The following is a 21,565-nucleotide window of genomic DNA, read 5'->3' as shown; positions in this document are numbered from 1 at the left end:
AAAATGGGAGGGGCGGGGCTAAGCGCGAGAGGGGGGGGCTAAATGTGGGCCAGCCAATCAGAGTGGTCCCAGCCGACGACCACAACGGGAAGGGACGGGGCCAATCGCGGGCGGAAGGCGGGGTTATCGCAGGCCAGCCAATAAGAGCAAAGGAGGGGCGTGATTATGCAAAATCGCCCCCCCTAAACATAAAGTCTAGATCCGCCCCTGGGGGTAAATTGTGTAAAACGTGTATAGTGTGTACACATGAATCGGCATGCTGATCGGGACTTTCTGTTTTTTTTCAGTTGTTGTTAGACTGCCGGTTTGATAACTAACTTGCAGAACAGATGGCGGAGGTCTTCACCTATAGCAGCCGCCTTTCCCGTAGAGCTTTATGTGCTCACAGATACTCAGATGCCCCCAGGACTTAACTCTAACGTAGTGCAAGTTCCCTATACAACACCGGAGCGGCAGGTCAGAGAAGGCTGAGTAGATGGTAGCGGATAGTCAGACGTTAGCCGAGGTCAGGGGTCACAAGCAAGGTAGATAACACGCCAAGGGTTAGGGTTACAGGCAAAACAGTGGAGACCAAGATACAGGCCAAAGGGTCAGAGTCACAGGCAAGCAGGCAAGGTCCAAGATACAGGCAAAGGGTCACAATGGCAGATCAGATAATAAACTAGCAGAGTATACACAGGGACAACAGGAACTGGACAAAGCAGGTCAGCAACAGAGTAACTCCACGCTACAACCGGCAAGGAGGATAAGCCCTCCCTGCCTTTAATACTGGACCTAGCCTATCAGGGACTGCCCTTAAACAATCCACAGGAGCTGTTTAATTAATGGGAGATTCATTAATCAACCCACAGGCTGAACAGACATCAGCGCACGCGCCCGGCTGCCCTATGTTGCCGGGGCGTGCTTAACAGAACCCTCGGTGTCCGGCCATTGCCCTGGCAACGGTCGAGGCAGAGAACCCAGAAGTGACATCCCGGTCGTCATGGAGACGGCCGGGACACTGGGGAGAGGCAGAGAGTAGCGGCGGTGCCCGTGGCCGCCGCGCCTCCTAACAGTTGTTGGTAAAATCTTTATCGATATTGCATCAGGAGAAATTATCTGTAGTGTGTGCCCAGTCCTGCACTGCACACCTGGTTCCTATCTACCACGCAATAAAGAGTTCTGCCTACTGCTCTTCAGTATTGGAACACAGTTTTGTGGCAACTTACCTCTCCTTCATGCAATAGGATAGTCCATGTTATGTTCCTCTATAAGCTTCTAATTCAGACAAATTATATGAGAGTAGAGCTGTGCAGATCGCTGCATTTATCCACCAAATACAGTCAAAAGGCAACACATACATTTATGTTATATTGAACAACTATTTAATTAAATTGACATACCAAACCAAAGATTTCCAAAACTCATTCTTAACCTTTAACTTACAACACAAAATAAGTCTTTGTAAAATCCTGAATATAGCCATTTTTTATACATGATATTAAATCGTATTTCTTCAGCAGTGGAAAAAATGAGGTTAAACTTGGAGCAAGTCTTTATACAACACAGTAGTCAGATAAACTGCAATTCAGCTGTACTCTTATGTACAAATAAATTATAGAACATATTGTTCAGTGGTTTATAAACCGTGTAATTTGAGGGGTCTCCTAACTAGCAATTTGGTAATGTGAAATATTGAGATGTCTTTGTAATTGCACTGGTGAAACACTCCTAGATTTAAGACATTAAACCACTGTATTGCAATTATCGTTATTATTAAATGAATCACTTTCACGCAGCCAAAAGTCATTTTTGGTTTACCAAACTAATACAGATGAGATTTGTTTTCCAGTGAAGCGTTTGCCGTGGCCAAAAAAAGAGTCAAGAAGTGTGGTCGTTCATCGTATCTGGAATCCGATTGTCTTCCATATAACAAACATTACCATTCATTTCATTATTATTATTATTATTATTATTATTATATAAATGTGTCTATTACACATTTATATATATATATATATATATATATATATATATTTACAAGTTAACCCGTGCATGATACTCATGCATTCTAGTCAAATCAAGCTACTTAAGGTGTTAAAAAGGTTCTTGTCATGCATTTGGGCCATAGCCCAGGCCTCAACCACCAACCACTCCCCACTGTCACTTCTCCTTCAAGAAATATATATATATTTTTTTTAAATCTTTATAAACACTTTTAACAATTAACAAATTAAATTAACAAATTAAAAACATCTTAGTATACAAAATTTCAGCCCTTTCTGAATTTTTTCCCCCACACACACTAAGAATTTAGTAGGTCAGTGTATAACTCCGCCCAGCAGATGGCGCTGCAGCTTGGTTTTATTTTTTCCACACACAGACAGACTAACACACGCCACTAGACATTTATCTTATAGATATCATTCAGAAGACAGAAGAAAACACAATACATGGGCTTTACCTGCCACCACTGGTGATTTTCGGTCATCGAGGAGCTGAATCGCTGTACTAGCTGTTACGACGGTGCTTCTGTTTACTGAACCTGAAATATGGAACAAGGTAAAAAATGTCAGGAGACCTTTGGGGCTATATATTAACAACGGGAATCATTTTAATGTTATAGGTACTGAATGTCATAATGCAGATCCTAACTTTTTAACATGTATTGTTAATGAAAAAGTTAATATTGATCCCAGAAGCACTATTAAGTAAAAAGGAATCATATGGGATCTTTTTTTTAAATACCATGATTCTCAATGGATTTAATGAATGTATTGATTTCCATGGGTTTCCTCCGGGTGCTTCGGTTTCCTCCCAAACTCCAAAAACATACTAGTAGTAATTGGCTGCTAGCAAAAATTTACCCTAGTCTCTGTGTGTGTGTGTGTGTATATGTTAGGGAATTTAGACTGTAAGCTCCAATGGGTAAGGGACTGATGTGAGTGAGTTCTCTGTACAGCGCTGCAGAATTAGTGGCGCTATATAAATAAATGATGGTGATGATGATGATGATGTGTTACTGGACCGATCATTCAAAGTACTTTGGATGAAACTAAAAAAATGGTTAATGTACAAGTGGCCAGTGACGCTCTTTTTATGATTTTAATTGATCTTCCCATTTGAATATAATGGTTTTCTTGCATAGCCTAAATTGTTTAATATATTTTCTGATTTGGTCATACCATTATATTTGTTGTGTTTGGTGATATCTTTTCTTGCCTATTTATTGCCACTGTTAGATGGCTTTAACTGTTTATTGCTTGTGTCTATAATTCTTAATTAATTTTTCCTTATATTTTCTATTCTGAATGTGGTATATAACTATATATTCACAATATTATTTGTTCGACTCAACAATTGTTATTATTATTACAGCTTGGTGATCACTTTAATTAACCACTTTATAGGGGAGAATCAATTCAGTACGATGTGTCTGTGGTACGTCCACAGAGACACATCACACTGATGTTATGGAAGGAATCTCCGCTCACTTCATCTTGCACCCCATAGAGGTGGGTAGAAAAATGAGCGGAGATTCCTGATTTAATGGTTGCTGATGTGCGCAGCTGGAAATTACGATGATGTCCCTTTGCCACATGGCCAGCAATTGACTCTCCCCCTATGATTAACAGTTCTTCCTGACCTCATACAACCAAAGGTTAAGCGGTGGCAGATTACTTATTTTGTGATTATACTTGTCAAATGTAGAAAAGCCCAAGTGAAAATTAGTTTTCACCACTGATTGGTCATTTTTTTTCCATTCCCCCTAACACTGAAGGGTTAAAGCCGGATATAGCACTGGTAACTCCTGCTGGTGATAAGATTCACCAATCGAGGAAGTACATGGACCTCCACAATTTTTCTTCTGCTATTGTCATCTCAGGAAGAAGATAGGAGAAGAAAATCCTTTATTATTTATATAAAGATTTTTTTTTCAATTAGCAATTCTTTTAAAATATTTAACATTTTTGTTATATTGTTTATTTCTAAACTTTTTGTCGTCATTTAGTGTAGGCTTTCAGTTTCACTGTGCTTGAGCGAACCGCTTAGCCGGATCACGCATGTGCTCATCACTTGAGACTGACCCAGTCAAGCGGTAAGTTATGCCTTTCCACTTCCAGGCACTATCACCGAGACAGCTGAGTATCCCTCAGCCACCCCAGCGGATTTTCTGTTGTCGAGATTTTAATAATAATTCATGGCAATGTGGGATTTTCTGTTGCAGTGGTAAGCGGCAATATAAAATTTGCCCTATTGCCAGATCTTAATAAAGAGACCCTGTTGTCTGGTGAAAGTGATTCTTAAAGTTAGAGGGCCTGAGTCATTAAGGAGAGCAAAACATAAAAAAGGAGTAACATTTGCACATGGGCAAAACCATGTTGCATTGGAGGGGGAGGTAAATTTAAAATGTGGGGACAGATTTATAGTTGGGGTAGGACATGTCTTAGATCAACTTTAAATTTCAGTGTAATAATATAGCTATCAAGTATTTGTGTGCTAGGTGAAAAAATAGCCAGTATTTAACTTATGTGCAAAATAATAAACTCATTTGCACCCCTTGCATTGTAACATGGTTTGTCCCAGAGAACATTTACTCCTTTTTTGCCTCAATGACTCAGGCCCATAATGTTTTAATAGTGTGACTGCATTCACTAAACCAATATATAAAATGCCTAATGCATTTTCCTCTCTGCACAACTGTAACACACATGTTTCAGCAACATTCAGCAACAAAAAAAAAGACATTGCAACACTGCAAAACGCAAGTTGTTAACTCAGTTTAATGAATGGTAGTACAGCGAGAGTAGTGATATGAGGTCCGGGCCCATCTCCACACACATTGGCCTTTGGCTGATTCCTTGTACTGTACGTGATTTATATTACAAATAGTCTGTTTAGCCAAATTAGGAAAACATTATATCTATTTAACAACACCGTCCTCTCGATAATCTGGACATTCTCAAATGGAGATGTGTTGGCTGCAGTATCAAAAGTTTATTGAAATGAGAACACTGGATGCTGGGATTTTATTATGCGGTTCCTGAAGACATGATCCAGAAACCCGTACTTCAGTTCACCAGATGCTGGATAATTGCAAGCCCAGCCCATTAACAGTTGCAAATTACTAACCAATTTTCTTATTGAAACATTACAATTTAGTTAAACGGTCTCTAGAATTGCTGATCTTTCTACAAGAGCCTGATTTATGGCAGTATGATAAGAAATAAGTGTCCAATATGAGATCAGTAAATAAAAAAATATTACAGTATTGTTTTATGAGCAGAGGGATAATGTAGTATTTAAATATGATATTAGTTCTTTAGTGTAATATTAAATAAAAACAGCACTCTTTAAACAACTGCTTAGGAGAACAACACAAATAAAAATAAATTATTACAATGTGCAGTAGGGGGGGGGGGGGGGGGTCAGTATTTATTTAATGTGCAAAACAGAATACTAATTTGCACCCCTTGCATTGTAACATGGTTTTGTCCAGGAGACTGAAATAAGAAGTTTCTCAAGTTAAGATCCTTAATGAATCAGGCCCTGTGTTATTAGTGGCGCTATATAAATAAATGATGATGATGATGATAGTCATGACTATCCTAAGTGTAATGAGCCAAAACAATATATGATTTGCATGGCTCAACTTATTAAGTAAAATATAGGTACCCTGATGTCTGAAAGGTGTATGCTTCAAAGTCTATTGCCTGGAGAGTGTGAGTGATATATATCGACCCATGGAAAGACAGTGTAAAAGAATTCTAACTTTTAGGGGCAGATTCAATTCTGCGTGATGTGCTGGGAATTGCCTCCGGAACAGTCCGCAAAAACACTCCGCGGTGATGTCCGCCCTAAAAACGTATCATCATCGCAGTGGTGCTCAGCAGCACTTTGCCAAGAAGTGAATCTGACGCTTTCCAGATTATTACAGTACTTTACTGCATATTCAGCATGGACTAACCTACATACAGACCAAGGGGGGTAAATTTATCAAGCTGCGGGTTTGAAAAAGTGGAGATTTTGCCTATAGCAACCAGTCAGATTCTAGCTGTCATTTTGTAAAATGTACTAAATAAATGATAACTAGAATCGGATTGGTTGCTATAGGCAACATCTCCACTTTTTCAAACCCGCAGCTTGATATATTTACCCCCAGGAATTGTTCCAACACGCAAAAATTTTTAATCCCCTTCCTTCTTGAGCATTTATAGTTTGGATTGCATTTGTAAGAACTCTGTTCCTGCCAATAATTCTCAACTTCAACATGCTTATATTTACTTATATCACCACTTAGAACCCATGTGATTAAATAACCAACTGAGGGATTACAGGTATGTACAAACAGCACACACATCCTATAGGAAATATGTTGTTCTGTCTTTTTTAATAGAAACACTGAATGCATACAAAAAATAAAAACACCCCTATGTATGAGCCCTTTAGGAACAGACGTTCAGAGACCCATGTAGGATCTGTCCTGTAGGTAGAATTCTCTAAAACCTCTTAATACTGTGTTTACTTCCTTGAGGGGGAGTTTTCCTTTACTGTACTCCAAGGACTACTTGTGAGAAGTGCATTTTTCTTAAGAAATGATTCGGCACAAGTTCTAGCCTGTGTCCCATCCTTTCTCTCCGCAAAGACCAAGAGAAGATATAAATTAACATCCCAACAATGTCGTCATGTCTGAAAGTTGTTCTTGTATTTAATTTTAGGTCAATGGGTAGCACTAAATTCCAGCCAGTTGATGGGAGAACCTCTGAATGAATTTCATTACTGTTGGCCGGGACCCGTGGCCCATACCCAAAAATATTCTGTTCTCATTTTATAACAAATCTAGAGTTTGTGTCAGCTATTGGGAATTAATCCAGCCCTTCTGTCTAACTTCAACTTGCACTGCAGCTTTTCAACCAAGACTCCAGGTCTTGTCCACCAAATCTGAGTGTTCCAGTAGTGGCGAATTGGCCAAGAGTAGTCAATGAATTGCATATATCTTGATTACAATGAATATACTGTATTCGTGATGAGATACATTGAACACAAAGACTTGAGTCAGGATGCTTCTCACAGAGAATAGTTATGGTCTTACTTTATTACTTTGACTGTGACATTTATTGGAGCATTTTTATTGTGATGTATTCTGCTCTTTCCAAAATAATGATTCAGGAAAAGGAAATGCAATCTCATAGGGAATGAAGCCAGGATCAAACCAATATCTTCTGCATTAGTTAATGAGTAGACAGGTTAATGTAGAAATCTTTAGTATTGTCAAGCATTGACTAATTAAATATGTTGACAATGTAAAAAGAATATGGGGTCTAGAGAAATAAAGCTCCCTGTCCTCTAGGGGCCCCTAAATTTATATGGGGGACAATGCTTCCTCGGTATCAGGAGAAAAGAAGTCAAGTAGTGAATGATGATTGCAAATATGTAAGGGGTATAAGTCATATATAAGTCATATATAAGTCATATATCACAAAGAAATGTAGCCTTTGTAGACTTAAAATGATGAAATCCCCATATATTTTTAGCCTCAGCTGTGTTTTAAAGCATCTCTCTGTATAAATTCAGTATATACTTACATAATGAGAGTGTCAGTTATACCCCTTCAAACTTGCTGTGAAATCACGTCACTATGTGTGAATATAACAGCCTGTACAGATTCTGTTACCTAGGTGACTACAAGCCAATCATTCATACTCATGCTCCATACCTATTTATTCAAGAATGATGAAAGGCCAACTGTAAGCAAATAGGAATTTCTGGTATATTCCTAAACCCAGCAATCCATAGGCTGTTCTATAAACTTATGCTCAAATAATGGGTTAAATTGCACTAGAAACAGAGTACAGTTCAGATGGGTGGTTGCAGATGGGTGATTGCATTACTGTTATGATTTACGGGATAATGCACCCCTTACTATAAATTATAAGGATATTAGAAGCCACCCAGGAGTACCATGACCGTATAAGAAGCAGAAGGCCATAGGCTGAGTACTGTTGAACAGGTCATGGAGCTCTGAGATGTCTCTTAATATCTGTAATAATTTTCAGTAAGGGGTATAGCGTGACGAAACTCAATGACACACATCCACTTACAGAGAGAGAGAGAGAGATGGTGCAACTAGATAAGTAGGATGGCGGCATTTGCAGAGGAACAGAGGTTTTCACTAGCCAATAGGAGGACTAGCATGGATCTGGTTCAGCAGTGCAAATATTTCATTTTGTACAGTGAGATTATTAAAATGAGATAAAAGGGTTGGACGGGGTACATTTTTGGGGGCTCCCCTTGCTTTGCGATAAGGCATTTTATATTTATCTGTGCGTAAATTTGTGACCGCATTGAATGCATTGTTATGTTTCAATTAAGTTTCAATTAAGTATGGACAAAAAGAAATTTCATTTTTAAAACTTCCCAGCTGAATTGTATATGCAGTGGAAGCCATAAAATTCTGTTGTAAAGCCCCTTTAGCATACACACATCCCTCTGCTAGTGATCCCACAAGAGAGGAGGGCTGGAGTTGAATAATGTCACGAGCCGCAGTGGTGCCTCAAGCCTCCGCAACTCACTGTGACTGCAGAATGCGTCTCAGCCGTTTCCATGATGACTTGGACGTCACTTCCTGTTTTCGCCTTGGCCTTTGCTAAGGCAATGGGAGCATCCGGGCGCATGCACAAACATTCTAAATTAATTAAACAGCCCCTGAGGCTGATTATTCACTCCTGGGCTCCCCTGCTTCAATTGGTCAGTCTGTGTATTTAAGGCAGGGAGGACTTAGCCTCCCTGCCGGTTATAGCGTTCAGGTTCTGCCTGTTTGCCTGCTCCTGCTCATGTTACCTTGCTACTTTGGAATGATTCTCTGTGTTTGACCTTGTGTCTGTTATTTGGACTTTGATATTGTGCTTATTGCCCTGACCTCTGCTTGGTTACCTGGACTCTCTATGTTTGCTGCCAGTCCTGACCACTTGCCTGTACCTGACCTCGTTACCTGCCTGGGACCCTAGACCTCGGCCTACCTCTGACCACGCTTTGCCTACCATCTTCCGCTACCCTGTGCTGCGGTATTATCATAAGCTTGTACTATGCTGAGCATAAGACCTGGGGCCATCTGAGTATCTGTGAGCATTACCAGCTCTACGTGAAAGGTGGCTGCTATAGGTGAAGTTCTCTACTATCCTGTTCTACAAGCTTATGATAGTATCTGTAGCCGTAACAAAAAAGCAGTATATGTGATCAATAAGTGTTCATAACCCAAAGATCAATGTGCCATTAGGACCGATCAATATTTCTGCTTACCCCAGCACAGAAATCAAGATACTACATGAGTTTCTGCCTTTCTCTAGTTTATTTTGAGATATTTGATTGCATTTTAATACTGTTTGTCTTATTAGTATTATTCTTTTTGTATAACCTTTCATTACGACTTTTTGGTCATATTAAATTCCGTTTAATAACATTCTGCCTTTGTGTTCTTAACAAATTCACGTGCTAGATAGGTTGGTCAATTTATAAATTGTTTTGCTTATGTACTGTGGTTAAATTAAGTCTGATTGTAGTGGGGTATTAGCTAGGAAAAGTCTAAGAGATCCTGCAAAAGTGGTAGCTGTGAAAATCACTTTTGGTGGTGACTGTTTTGGAGGTTATTAATCAGTTGTGGACAGACCAGGCGGCATTGCTGTGATTAAGCCTTTGTCACACCCATGTCAGACAGGGTCAGGTGAGTGCTGTATATGACAGTCAACTACTGTAAGTCTCTAACATTTTTGTGGAAAAGTCCGAACATTTGCCAGAAAAAAACTTTTGACGGCAGTAGTAGGCCTTGGTATCATGTCTTCTAACCAAGCCATTCCTTGACAACGATGTACATCGTGAATTTGACAGCAGAGCCCTTCCTTCCTTTTATCTAAGTTAGGCCACCTATACTATTTTCTTTTACAATCGTGTTTTATTGTTTTTTTTGGGGGCGGGCGGGGGTGTTGGTTTGGTAAGTGCCTTTGTAAAGTTTTATTGAGAGTGGACACAGGATCACACAGATGGTTTATAGATGGAAAGAATAGTCTGTGTTATGTGTGAACATTGTAAGGAAATGAGACAGGAGATGGGTCACGGTGGAAGATGAGTAACAGGCCGGCAGACCATTCCAGCTGTAGTGTTTGAAGAGATTATAAGAAGGAAGTGGGAGGATGAGAGACCAGATAAAAGACACATGGAGCAATGAACATGAGAACGTGTTAGGGGAAATATTATTTTTCTTGCAACAAATATACAATTTAATAATTTGTTGCCTCTAAATTTGACCTGAAACCCATATTTTATAGATGACATTAGTGGGAGGTTTTTAATCAAAGGTTTAATATAAAACAAAAAAAGTAGGAGCCTCACTGCTCCAGGGAAATGTACAAAATCCAAGTAAAGAATTGCGGTAGAACATTACAATACGGACAATCCCAGTAATATCCGCATCTCCGCTGTAATAACAATACTGGAATCCTGAACTACTAGGCTGGAGCCCATCAGTCAGACAACAATGGTAAGATTAATGCATCTGCCACTAATGATGATCCCATGTTGCGTGGGATTTTCGAAATGTTTCTAAGCAGAATGAGTCAATTAGACAATAAAACAAATGTGGAGTTGACACCCTGAGGAAATATGGCAAAGAAAGTCAGTAACTTGTCTGCAGAGGAATTCTCTCTGGTTGGGATTTCGTTTGGAAAACATTCATAAATGGACTTAACAAATGTGGAAGATTTGAAATTCAGATTTTTATTACCTTCCCTAACCCGATGTCAGAATAAAACCAGGGAGACAGTCTTGTGCAAGTTTAAATGTTACAAATAAATCTTTTGTAAGAAAAAAAAAGAAAGAAATTACATCTGAAAGCAATTGAAACAAACAAGATGATGTTCTTGTTATGTGCAATCAAGTTGAAAATGCAACCTTGGGATGGCTGTGATTCTGGAATTGTGTGTGGCTGGTTCTGTGTATCATATGCTTGCAGTAACTATTTGTGAGATTGCGAGAACTATAGATTATTTCAAAAACCCATGGAGATTTTGGTTTGGAGCTGAAGTGTTGGTCCGAAAAAGAAGTTGTATTTCATTACGAAATGAAAGGATTAGATTCTAGAGGAAAAAATGTTTTACAGGGTTTTTAAACCCCATAGCTATATGGGCAGATCTCCTGGTCATTAAGAAGTGGATGTTCCTGGCCATCTGAGGCCTGTGCTACGATTAGACACCAACATTTCAGAGAAGACATAAAAATCACAAAATGAGGGACATTGAGTCAATCATTTAGTGTTTGTATTTTCCATACATCATCTCTGCTTAGAGCACTAGCTGCCCTGGGAATTCAACTTAAACACACATCACTTCTAATTGACGGACAATAAGTGAGAGGGGGTGTGTGCCCTCTGCTCTTCCTACCTTGTGCGATGACGCCGCTAGACTATGTTCCTCTATGTCAGTGATTGGCTGGGAGTATGGGCGGGTGTGCTGTGAGCAAGAGAGGGCAGCATCATCATCATCACCATTTATTTATATAGCGCCACTGATTCCGCAGTGCTGTACAGAGAACTCATTCACATCAGTCCCTGCCCCATTGGAGCTTACAGTCTAAATTCCCTAACATACACACACACAGACAGACAGACAGAAACTAGGGTCAATTTTAATAGCAGCCAATTAACCTACTAGTATGTTTTTGGAGTGTGGGAGGAAACCGGAGCACCCGAAGGAAACCCACGCAAACTCCACACAGATAAGGCCATGGTCGGGAATTGAACTTATGACCCCAGCGCTGTGAGGCAGAAGTTCTAACCACTAGGCCTGCATCACAGGTAGCACTGACTCTGATATTTCCCATCTTCTCCTTGTCCATACCCCCAGCCTGCTTGTTCACACAAGGCAAGAAGCGGTAGGTGACAAGGGTCGCAGTGCCTGAAGGATGTATGTGGATGTCTGAGAGCGGGGTACTTTTTTAAAGACCTGTGATCATCTTATATGCAATCACCACTCTTCTAGGAATGCCTGCTGCTGCAGTGCTTCCTGGTCAATGGCATAAAATAATAAAATGAGCAAGTACAACTCCTTTACATGGAACAATCACTTTTGCAGGGAAGATCTACTAAATGGTGGTTTACAACTTTTTTTTAAATCGATCAAAATAGCTAGAAATCACAACAATGATTTTCAGCAATTTCCACTTAAAAATGGAGCATTTCCCGTTCATGTAGAAATAATTTTTTCCCCCACATCAATAAAGATTCAGAAGTCATTCATTTAAAAACAATTAACGATGCTGGTGAGTACCAGGCACTTGGAAATATAAGACAAAAATGCAGAATCATTTGGAATACACCATGCAATTCTAGCATGGTGTCCAAAATTCAGACTATTCTATAACTAGTCAGTTGGCTTTTCCTATTAATTTAAATGCACAAACTTATTTTAATGCCTCCACTCATTACAATGTGATAAATAGAACACCTGTGGAAACTCCATTGAAATGAATGGGCCGATTCATTTTGATGCCTGTACATGCATGAAAGTTATTTTTCTTATCTCACTGATTTTGAACACCTCAAGTGTCTGAAAGCAGAGAAAACATTTTTGGTGGTTTCCACAGCAGTGTACTAAATCAATATTTCATAGATTCACCTGCTCTATCATTGAAAAATAGGTGATTTTCCCTTTGATAGATTCTGTGATTAGATAACCAACATGTAAATCAATAAAACAAAATACAAACTAGCACTATTTCTGCAAATTGACCTTTATTTGAGCTCCCTCTTTGTCATATAAATGGAGGTATAAAATGTATCTATCTACATTGCTCACTTAGACATTACTGAAATATTAGCTGCAAACATGTAAAACAGGTAACTGTGCAAACAAGGTATTGTGATCTACAGCAACCTTCCATATTAATACAGTTAAGTATTAAATATCTGATAGGTTGATATGGGTTACAGCACATTTTCTGCACTGTTTTAATAAATTACATGTGTGAAGTGTAGCACCTCATTGCAAATAGGAGTCCTTGTTTGCCCCTAAACCTCCCTACATGACAATACAGCCTTAAAATTTTAGAACACAATGATATTTAAATTAAGAAAAGTGACAATTCATTTTTAACACAGCAATCTTGTATTGTGTTTATCTATATATGCAGCAAGTTTAAATAAAACAAACTTTGAGACGTACCGCGGGCCGACATAGAGAAAATGTGATGCTATAAATGGCCGACAAGGTGTGATACTTCCTGCAGTAGGTCTAAAGCTGAACATTGTAAGATATTCTCTGTCAGCCTACGGAAACCTTCTCTGGTACATTTGAGAGCATATTTCTAAGTATGCTTAACTGAGATTTTTCATTATTGGTGATATGTATTAAAACTGGTGCACGGGAAAAAGTTGCTGTAACTCACAGAAATCAGTTAGACATTTGAGTTAATTTTTAAACTGTACTAGATAAATGAGTCAGTATATAATTGGCTTTTGTGGATTTCCCGTGCACATGTTTCCATAAATGCACCCACTGTATTTTATCAAAAAGTATAAGATAAGAATTGTTTTTTTTACTGGTGAGAAAAGATCTGTGTTCAACAAGTCATTGAGATTGTATTGGATAATAGTGGTTATCACTGACCTGTACTAAATGGGATGGAATAGACAAAGCTCCCAGGCACTTGCTCAGCTGCTCGGCGATACCATAATGGGAAGTGGTCAGCGTTATAGATGCTCTCTCTGTCCTCAGATGTGAGGAAATCTCTTGAAACAAAAGAGGGAAAATGACACTCATGTTACATTTTCTGCTAAACTAAAGAAACTAATCTTGTTTAAAAATGTACAATAATAAAAAGACACGATACACAGCACCGTATCCTCAGAAACACAAGTCAGCACTGAAATTAGATCTTAAAGGCCCAATAAGCCTAAAGTGCAAAAACATATATACAATATATTCTGATAATATTCACAAATGTAATTCCTATACATTACAGAGCTTAAGATGTTTGATAATTATTTTACATTGTCATACATGTATTAATATTATTATTAGTATTATTGAAGCCGCAAGTGTCGGCTTTCAGTTGGACTGTGCATTTGTGATCCGGCTATCCAGGTCATGCATGTGTTCATACCTTTATTTTAGCCCAGAACGATTTAACCGGTACTGCTCCGGGCCAATATCGGCGGTCAGCCGAATATTGCTCCGCTGCCTTGGCGATATTTTAATGATAAATTGCAGCAATAACAGTGTTTTTATCTTCATTTATTTATTGCATTCTACAAAATGACAGTTAGAATCTGATTGGTTGCTATAGGCAACATCCCCACTTTTTCAAACCCGCAGCTTAGTAAATCTAGCCCAAAATATTTTATAATTTTGAGCTCCATGCCTACAGCTCATCACTGCCATCTGACTATTACATATCACTTACTTGTAAGTGAGCTGCTCTGGACCCACAAATAGATTCACACGGGTCAGGCCGGTCCGGGTACCAAGGAAAGCAATTTCAACGTCTTTATCTGAGTTTCTGAAAAAACAAATCCAGGAAACAGGTAACAAACAGGTCTCGTGTGTACACAACATTAAAGTGTACCCAGCTCCTCTACACATAGGATGCACTCTATCAAAACTGGGCAAGGGTTGGACTTGGCTTGCAGTCTCTAGGTAATGGAAACTCTCTGTACATGATATTAATGTTACTCTGAGGGCCGTGGGTGTAACCCAGTATCGCCGGGCCCCATAGCCAAATTTTGGGATGTGAGCATTGATGCTCCTACATTCCCTCTGTAGGCCCCTGCTTTGCTCTTCTGTGCATCTGCGGGGGCCGGCACATGCTCAGTGATGCTCTTCACTATGCATATTTCACCCCCACATGCTGAAAAGAGCAGGAATGGCACCGCTGATGGAGAAGCATAGGTGCCCCACGTTTACCAGTGGCCCCCATAGTGGTCACACCCCCCTGGCTACAGTGGGGCCATGTTATGCTTCCCTATATAATTTTCAGTCACATGTAGACTGATGATATGTGGCGTTTGCTATCTGTTTTGGTGGAGAGAGTAAATACAACTTCAGTGGAAACCTTTTTTTCCCATTCTTATATTTTCTTAATTTTCCTTACTTAAGTGTAAGTGTTCATGTGTAAGGGTCATCTTTGAAGGTGCAGTAGTATGGTGTCGCAGTGCAAATGTTGTTTTATGATGTCTATATATATTTATATAGGTAAGCTTAGTGTGCCAAGCAGCAGAGACGACAGTGGTGCAAAATGGGAGGATCTGGAATGATCTGTGCCTATCCTGCCTATTGCAAGAGAGGCAAAGGAAAGTTGTATTTATATATTGAAACGATCTTCAGTGAGTGGAAACATACATACTATATACATTTGTAATAAAATATGTAATACCCTTGCAGCGCTACATATACCACCTCTGCAAATCAGTGAATTGATACTTTACACCTAAGTTTAGTATAACATATTTGTTACATATGGTGAAATATTGATTGAATGTATCAGCTTCATAGTCACAACTATTGGGATTGGAGACTTATAATTTTTTATATATTATCAACACTTAGGAATATACATTGTTGTACCATACAGTATCACACTATTGTATATTCTCTTTTTTTACATGGTTTGATTGCCATCAGAAAATTTTCTATGATCGCTTGAAAGGAATTGAACATCACACCATCGATCGATATAAGTATTTTTTTCTGTCTTCTATATTCATTAGTTGTGTTTGGGAAACCACAGCGCAGAAAAGTGATTTATAAATTTTTCCCATACTATATACATTATTTTAACATTTTCACAAAAAATATGTGCCGCGGAATTTGGACTTAAGTACACACCACACAGCCAAATTAATTGTTTGTCGTCATACCAGCTCAATTCATAGGCTATGAATTACTTTAAATGTGCCGACTACTCAACCATTGTATGACCAGTTTGACACAAAACATGATTTGCATGAAATTGTGACGTAACGTCGCTCACCCTTCAAACATTTTATAAGGGAAAGCTCATTTTCATGCGCACATATACTGATACAATTAAACATTCAAATAGTGACAGGTAATTAAGACCCACTATCCCCCTAGTGATATGGTTTATTTAATAGGGAAATCAGCAGCAGTTTAAGAGAAGTGTAAAAGTTTAAATTACAGAGGATCTGCTACCAGGCCCACTAATGTTATATTTCTTTGCTTTACTACATAGTGACTTGTGCAAAAAAAACAGGGACTCTAGTGGCCCAGAAGAATGAATTTTTCAGAAAGCTGTGTGAAAGTGATGTCCCAAACAGGCCTCCCCCAGACTGCACACAAGTTTAGCTGTGAGGTATATAAAACGCTGGCCCAGGAGTTAGTATAGTTCAGTGTAGAGAACTCACTCCTGGGAGCAACAACTAGCAGTAAATGTATCAAAGTCCGTTTTTTTCAGCAATTTAAAATTGCGTCAAATCTCGGTGGTAACCTAGCTTCCTAGCTGTGAGATTAGTAAACACATCACTGTTACACACTGCCCTGCCTATAGAGCCGGAGGTCCGGCGGCTGTCAAAAGTGTAAAAATAGATAAATGCTGGGGAAAAAAAAGAGTGCCCTCCCCCAAATTTGCTTGTAAACCATGTCCCAAATAATTTGTATTTCCAAATGTCCATGCTTGTAAACAATTTTCGTTTTTTCGGGTCAGAAGTACCCCTATTTGTAATTCCATGTTGATTGAAGTCTTCTTTCTTCGGGTCAGGGGGGACCCTCCACTTATAAATCCAATCCGGAACATGCTTGGTTAAAAAAATAAATCCTCATTTCAGATGCCGCAAACTTATCTTGTATCTAATACAAGCTCCGATACGCAATGAGTTTAGCACAGGTGCAAGCTCTATTTATAGTCTAAGGGGTTTCCCCATTACAGCGTGGGAAAGACGTAAGATGTGAGTATCAAGCAGCATACCGCAGTCTTCATCCAACTCTACATGAGCCCCATAATATGTTGTTTTATTTATAATACATACAATTTTACTTTTTATGCTCTGGCACACTATCATCTAGTAAAATGCTCAACTTATATATTATATATTACACTAATTGCAGTGACTGCTATACTTATGTCGGCATGCTGTAAATGTTGCTTAGTACATATACTTACTCTGATTTGTTGAGTGCCAGGCTGGTCCAGTATGCTTCTAGTGGAGCACTGACCACAGCGTCAAACAGAACCTCTTGTATTAGCTCCTTGTCACCTGCCCCCGGGAGACACAGGACATAATAAGTAAACCCAGCCTTTACTGCACATGGCCTATGTCAATCCACCCTTCCCCGTGCCACCTCTCAAGTCATAGGCTGTTGTCAATGTCATTTCCATTCAGACATAAATTGCATTCATTGGTGTAATGCCGTTTCCGGGCATGCACTGAGATATTTCACACTACGCAAACTGATCTACATCTGAACATGAATTGGAGCCATTGGTGCCTCTTGTCTCACTAGTTCCTAGTGAATTTATATGACGTATTTTACAATGAAAGCAGAAGTGTTGGTATGGCAGACCACCATATACCGGCCCACTTCAGCCACTGATCTGCGCTATAACGATTAGTAGTGGGGGCTGAACCTTAGCTATAGTGATGTATTGTTGAAGATAGAGGTGACTCCCATATAGAGCTCTGCCAGCAGTCAATGTGAAGGTCCAATTTCTTCTCAATACAGACCAGAGAATGGAGGTCAGAGGGAGCAAGAGGGCTGGAGATTATTTTTTAAAATGTTCCACCCAAAAGGTGGAATTATCAATATAAGTATACTTTATAAAAGTCCTCAAGGAGACATGAAAAGGCCTTGAAAGACATGCGTAGTGTTAATGACACCAGTCAGATAGCTCTACTTTAGATGTTGACAGATTTATGCGGCATAGCCAATGTCAGAGCGCAACAATGATTCCCATACAATATCTACTCACATTGCAATAATGGCTCTTTTCCTGTGAGGTATTTTTTGATAGCTTTTAGCTGAGAGAGGTGGCGGTGTTCTGGGTGCAGATCAGTGTTGCAGTAAGTCCTATTAAGAACAAGCTGTTAGTTATTTGACTATAGTCAGTATGTAAAGAACAAATACTCTTCAGCACAGCACTATCTCATACACCTACCACTCATCAGCCAACGAAACATCGGGATGTTCTAGGTCGTGCAAACCTGGAACCAGAAAACAGAAGTTCAAGGATTAGATCAGCAGTTTGTATCATGTACTGGTGTATTGTTATATATATTGAGACAATTTAGGTAACAATGTATATTTAATTGTAGAAGAAATCTGAGTAATGAGGGGGCAACAGACAGACCTGAGGGCAATTGCTCTTCTGCCTCCAAGGTTAGGTTTCTCCATTTTAATTATTATTATATTTTTGTTCGGGGGATATTCTATGTTCTGAGTGTTAAGTAAAGTATAGGGCATATATCATTCTGCACAGAGAACCTTCATATCATTCCCTCACTGAACACTGACCAATTCTACCAATTTTGGGGGAGACCTGTCTCTCTGTCCCATCTTTCCGTTAAAAGTCCTGCTCTCGTGGTGCTACAAAAGAGGCATAGTATTGGTAGATTGGGAGCGTGTCTATTATCATCAGGGGGTGCTTAGGTGGCTTTTAGCCCATGTCTGGTGGTCACAGAGAGGGTCTGCTACCCTTCATCCTCAGTCAAAGTAAATGCGAACATCAGAACATCATCATCATCATTTGTTTATATAGCGCCACTAATTCCGCAGCGCTGTACAGAGAACTCATTCACATCAGTCCCTGCCCCATTGGAGCTTACAGTCTAAATTCCCTAATATAGACACACACTCACACACATAGACATATACATACAGACAGACAGGTAGAGACTAGGGTCAATTTTTGATAGCAGCCAATTAACCTACCAGTATGTTTTTGGAGTGTGGGAGGAAACCGGAGCACCCGGAGGAAACCCACACAAACACAGGGAGAACATACAAACTCCACACAGATAAGGCCATGGTCGGGAATCGAACTCATGACCCCAGTGCTGCAAAGCACAAGTGCTAACCACTAGGCCACAGTGCTGCCCCACAGTACCAAGGAATAGTGCTCCCAGTGGTCACACACACACACACACACACACACACACACACACACACACACACACACACACACACACACACACACACACACACACACACACACACACACACACACACACACACACACACACACACACACACCCCTTGATAAAGGTGCCACAGAAGCACCGAAATGGCCGTTGGGTATTTTATTACATACACTATCATGAGCTCTGTTCCATCATTACCAGCACAAGATGAGTATAATGTGAAATAATTATGCTGCTTGTCTGTCTTTTTTGACTTGCTGCTGTGAGGAGTTTGTATGTTCTACCCGTGTTTGCGTGGGTTTCCTCCGGGTGCTCCGGTTTCCTCCCACCCTCCAAAAACATACTGGTATGTTAATTGGCTGCTAACAAAATTGACCCTTGTCTGTCTGTCTGCATGTGTGTGTTAGGGAATGTAGACTGTAAGCTCCAATGGGGCAGGGACTGATATGAGTGAGTTCTCTGTACAGCGCTGCGGAATTAGTGGCGCTATATAAATAAATGGTGATGGTGCAATGGAACAGCTGCATTGTGGATTTTAAAAGTAACAATAAAGTTTTTTTTTTATACAGATTACTAGGTTCCAGTCATGTCTGGATAGGAATTTATGTGCAATTTATTGAATCTTGACACCCACTATTAAGTTTTTGAATGTGTTGTGTGGCTCTTACTAACACACACACAAAAACAAACACACACACACACACATATATATATATATATATATATATATATATATATATATATATATATATATATATATATATATAATGGTAGAACACTTGCTTTACTCAGCAATCATTTTAAATAAAGCTGTTTTTAAACTAGTTAATTTGAGAAAAAAAATCACTAATTTACATGATAATGTGACCACAGGATACCACTGTTCTATGGCTGTTTATTGATGATTTTTCTTTTTACGCTGCAGATCAATCAGCGTGGCAGCCGTTTAATACGCGGGAGAACAAAAATAGAACTTCAGATTTTTCCCTATAACTTGATTTTTATTTATTTATTTATTTATTTTACTTTGTACGAGTAAACTTCGTGGGGGCAGATGTCTCAAGCAAAGATCAAAAGCAGAGATTTTTTCGTTCTGCTGCGATATTGACGGCAGATGTTTCAGAGGCACTGCTATAGCCCTTTCTAGGGGGTACTGGACAAATTTCGTACTGCAGAGGAATTCACCGAACAATTTGCTGGAAGTAATCTGACAGCTGATAAGATGCACAGGAGAATTAGGCACGCGGTACAGTACGCCGCGCATTTATCAGAGGCTAAGATTAAGTCATAAAAATGAAAGGAAAAATAGCACAAAACTTTAACATGTTGTGGGCAGAGTTAAATAGACCATTTTCTGAAATGGTCTTGATAAATAAAAGAAAGAATGATTTAAGTTTTAAAGAGTAACCCAAAAATCAAAATGTACCATAAGAAACCAGAGTCACTTTACTTTTGCCAAATATTAATGCTACTCCTTTGTTGAGAATTTTATGTATTACGTTTTGTTTTTCTACCTCACAACTTATGTTACTGGCACATACCACCCAACTTGTAAATACCCGGCAGCAGGGCCATCTTAACAACATTATGGGCCCCCGGGCAAAGCAGTGCACCGGGACCCCTACATATACATATAATTTAATATATGTATATAGATGTATAGAGATACAGATATAGATATAGATATAGATATAGATATAGATATATAGAGATTGAGATAGATAGATGTACTTGCTCAGTGACCCTTGAAGGTTTTTTTGCAGGTTTTTTCTTTTGCAGGATTATTTATTCTAATTAAGAGCCCTGCCTATGGGGCCACCTTCCCCGTGGGGCCCCCGGGCACCTGCCCGTCGTGCCCAATGGAAAAGATGGCCCTGCCCGGCAGTGGGTAAGGTGGCATGACCATGGCTCAATAGGGCATGGTCTCATCACGATTGGGCACGCCCCCAAATGGTTGCCCAGTGCTGTAAAGTACTAGGCTCCCCCAACATTCCCACCTGCGGTACAAACATGTCTGCGGGCAGGACAGAGACCAAAATTGTTGGGCATGCTCAATTAGAACTATCTTTAAACTATAACCTCCCATTTCTGTCCATTGACAGCCAAGCAAATTTATTATTAAAGAAACTAAGTCTGACTCTCGAGGGTATATTTACTAAAAAGCGGGAATGAAAAAGTGGAGATGTTGCCTATAGCAACCAATCAGATTCTAGCTGTCATTTTGTAGAATGCACTAAATAAATGATAGCTAGAATCTGATTGGTTGCTATAGGCAACATCCCCACTTTTTGAATAGCAATGTATGGGGACTACAGCCCACTAAATGGTTAGAAGGAAGAGTTATGGGTAAGGACTGGAAGAGAAGACTGACCACAATTTCAGGAATCAAAAGGGTAATTCCTACTCAGGAACATATGCACTGAGGATGAGGTAACTAATATGCAA

General features: G+C 39.4%; 1 protein-coding gene across 2 annotated transcripts in view; it reads right to left on the bottom strand.

The window, feature by feature from the left end:
* CACNA2D3 (calcium voltage-gated channel auxiliary subunit alpha2delta 3) overlaps window positions 1-21,565 on the bottom strand; it is a 790,245-nt gene that overhangs the window by 139,135 nt on the left and 629,545 nt on the right. For both annotated transcript variants that reach the window (XM_075183245.1, XM_075183246.1), the window contains 6 exons: window positions 18,139-18,184; window positions 17,953-18,050; window positions 17,146-17,239; window positions 14,431-14,526; window positions 13,635-13,756; window positions 2,444-2,524 (listed from right to left, as the gene is read on the bottom strand). In XM_075183245.1, coding sequence (XP_075039346.1) covers window positions 2,444-2,524; window positions 13,635-13,756; window positions 14,431-14,526; window positions 17,146-17,239; window positions 17,953-18,050; window positions 18,139-18,184 — 537 coding nt within the window. The remainder of the gene's footprint in view (window positions 1-2,443; window positions 2,525-13,634; window positions 13,757-14,430; window positions 14,527-17,145; window positions 17,240-17,952; window positions 18,051-18,138; window positions 18,185-21,565) is intronic.

Source organism: Mixophyes fleayi, chromosome 8, assembly GCF_038048845.1.
Source record: "Mixophyes fleayi isolate aMixFle1 chromosome 8, aMixFle1.hap1, whole genome shotgun sequence".
In the NCBI taxonomy this organism is placed as follows: Eukaryota; Metazoa; Chordata; class Amphibia; order Anura; family Limnodynastidae; genus Mixophyes; species Mixophyes fleayi.
Note: the sequence above shows the minus strand (reverse complement) of the source record. Positions and strands in the feature narration are given on the sequence as shown.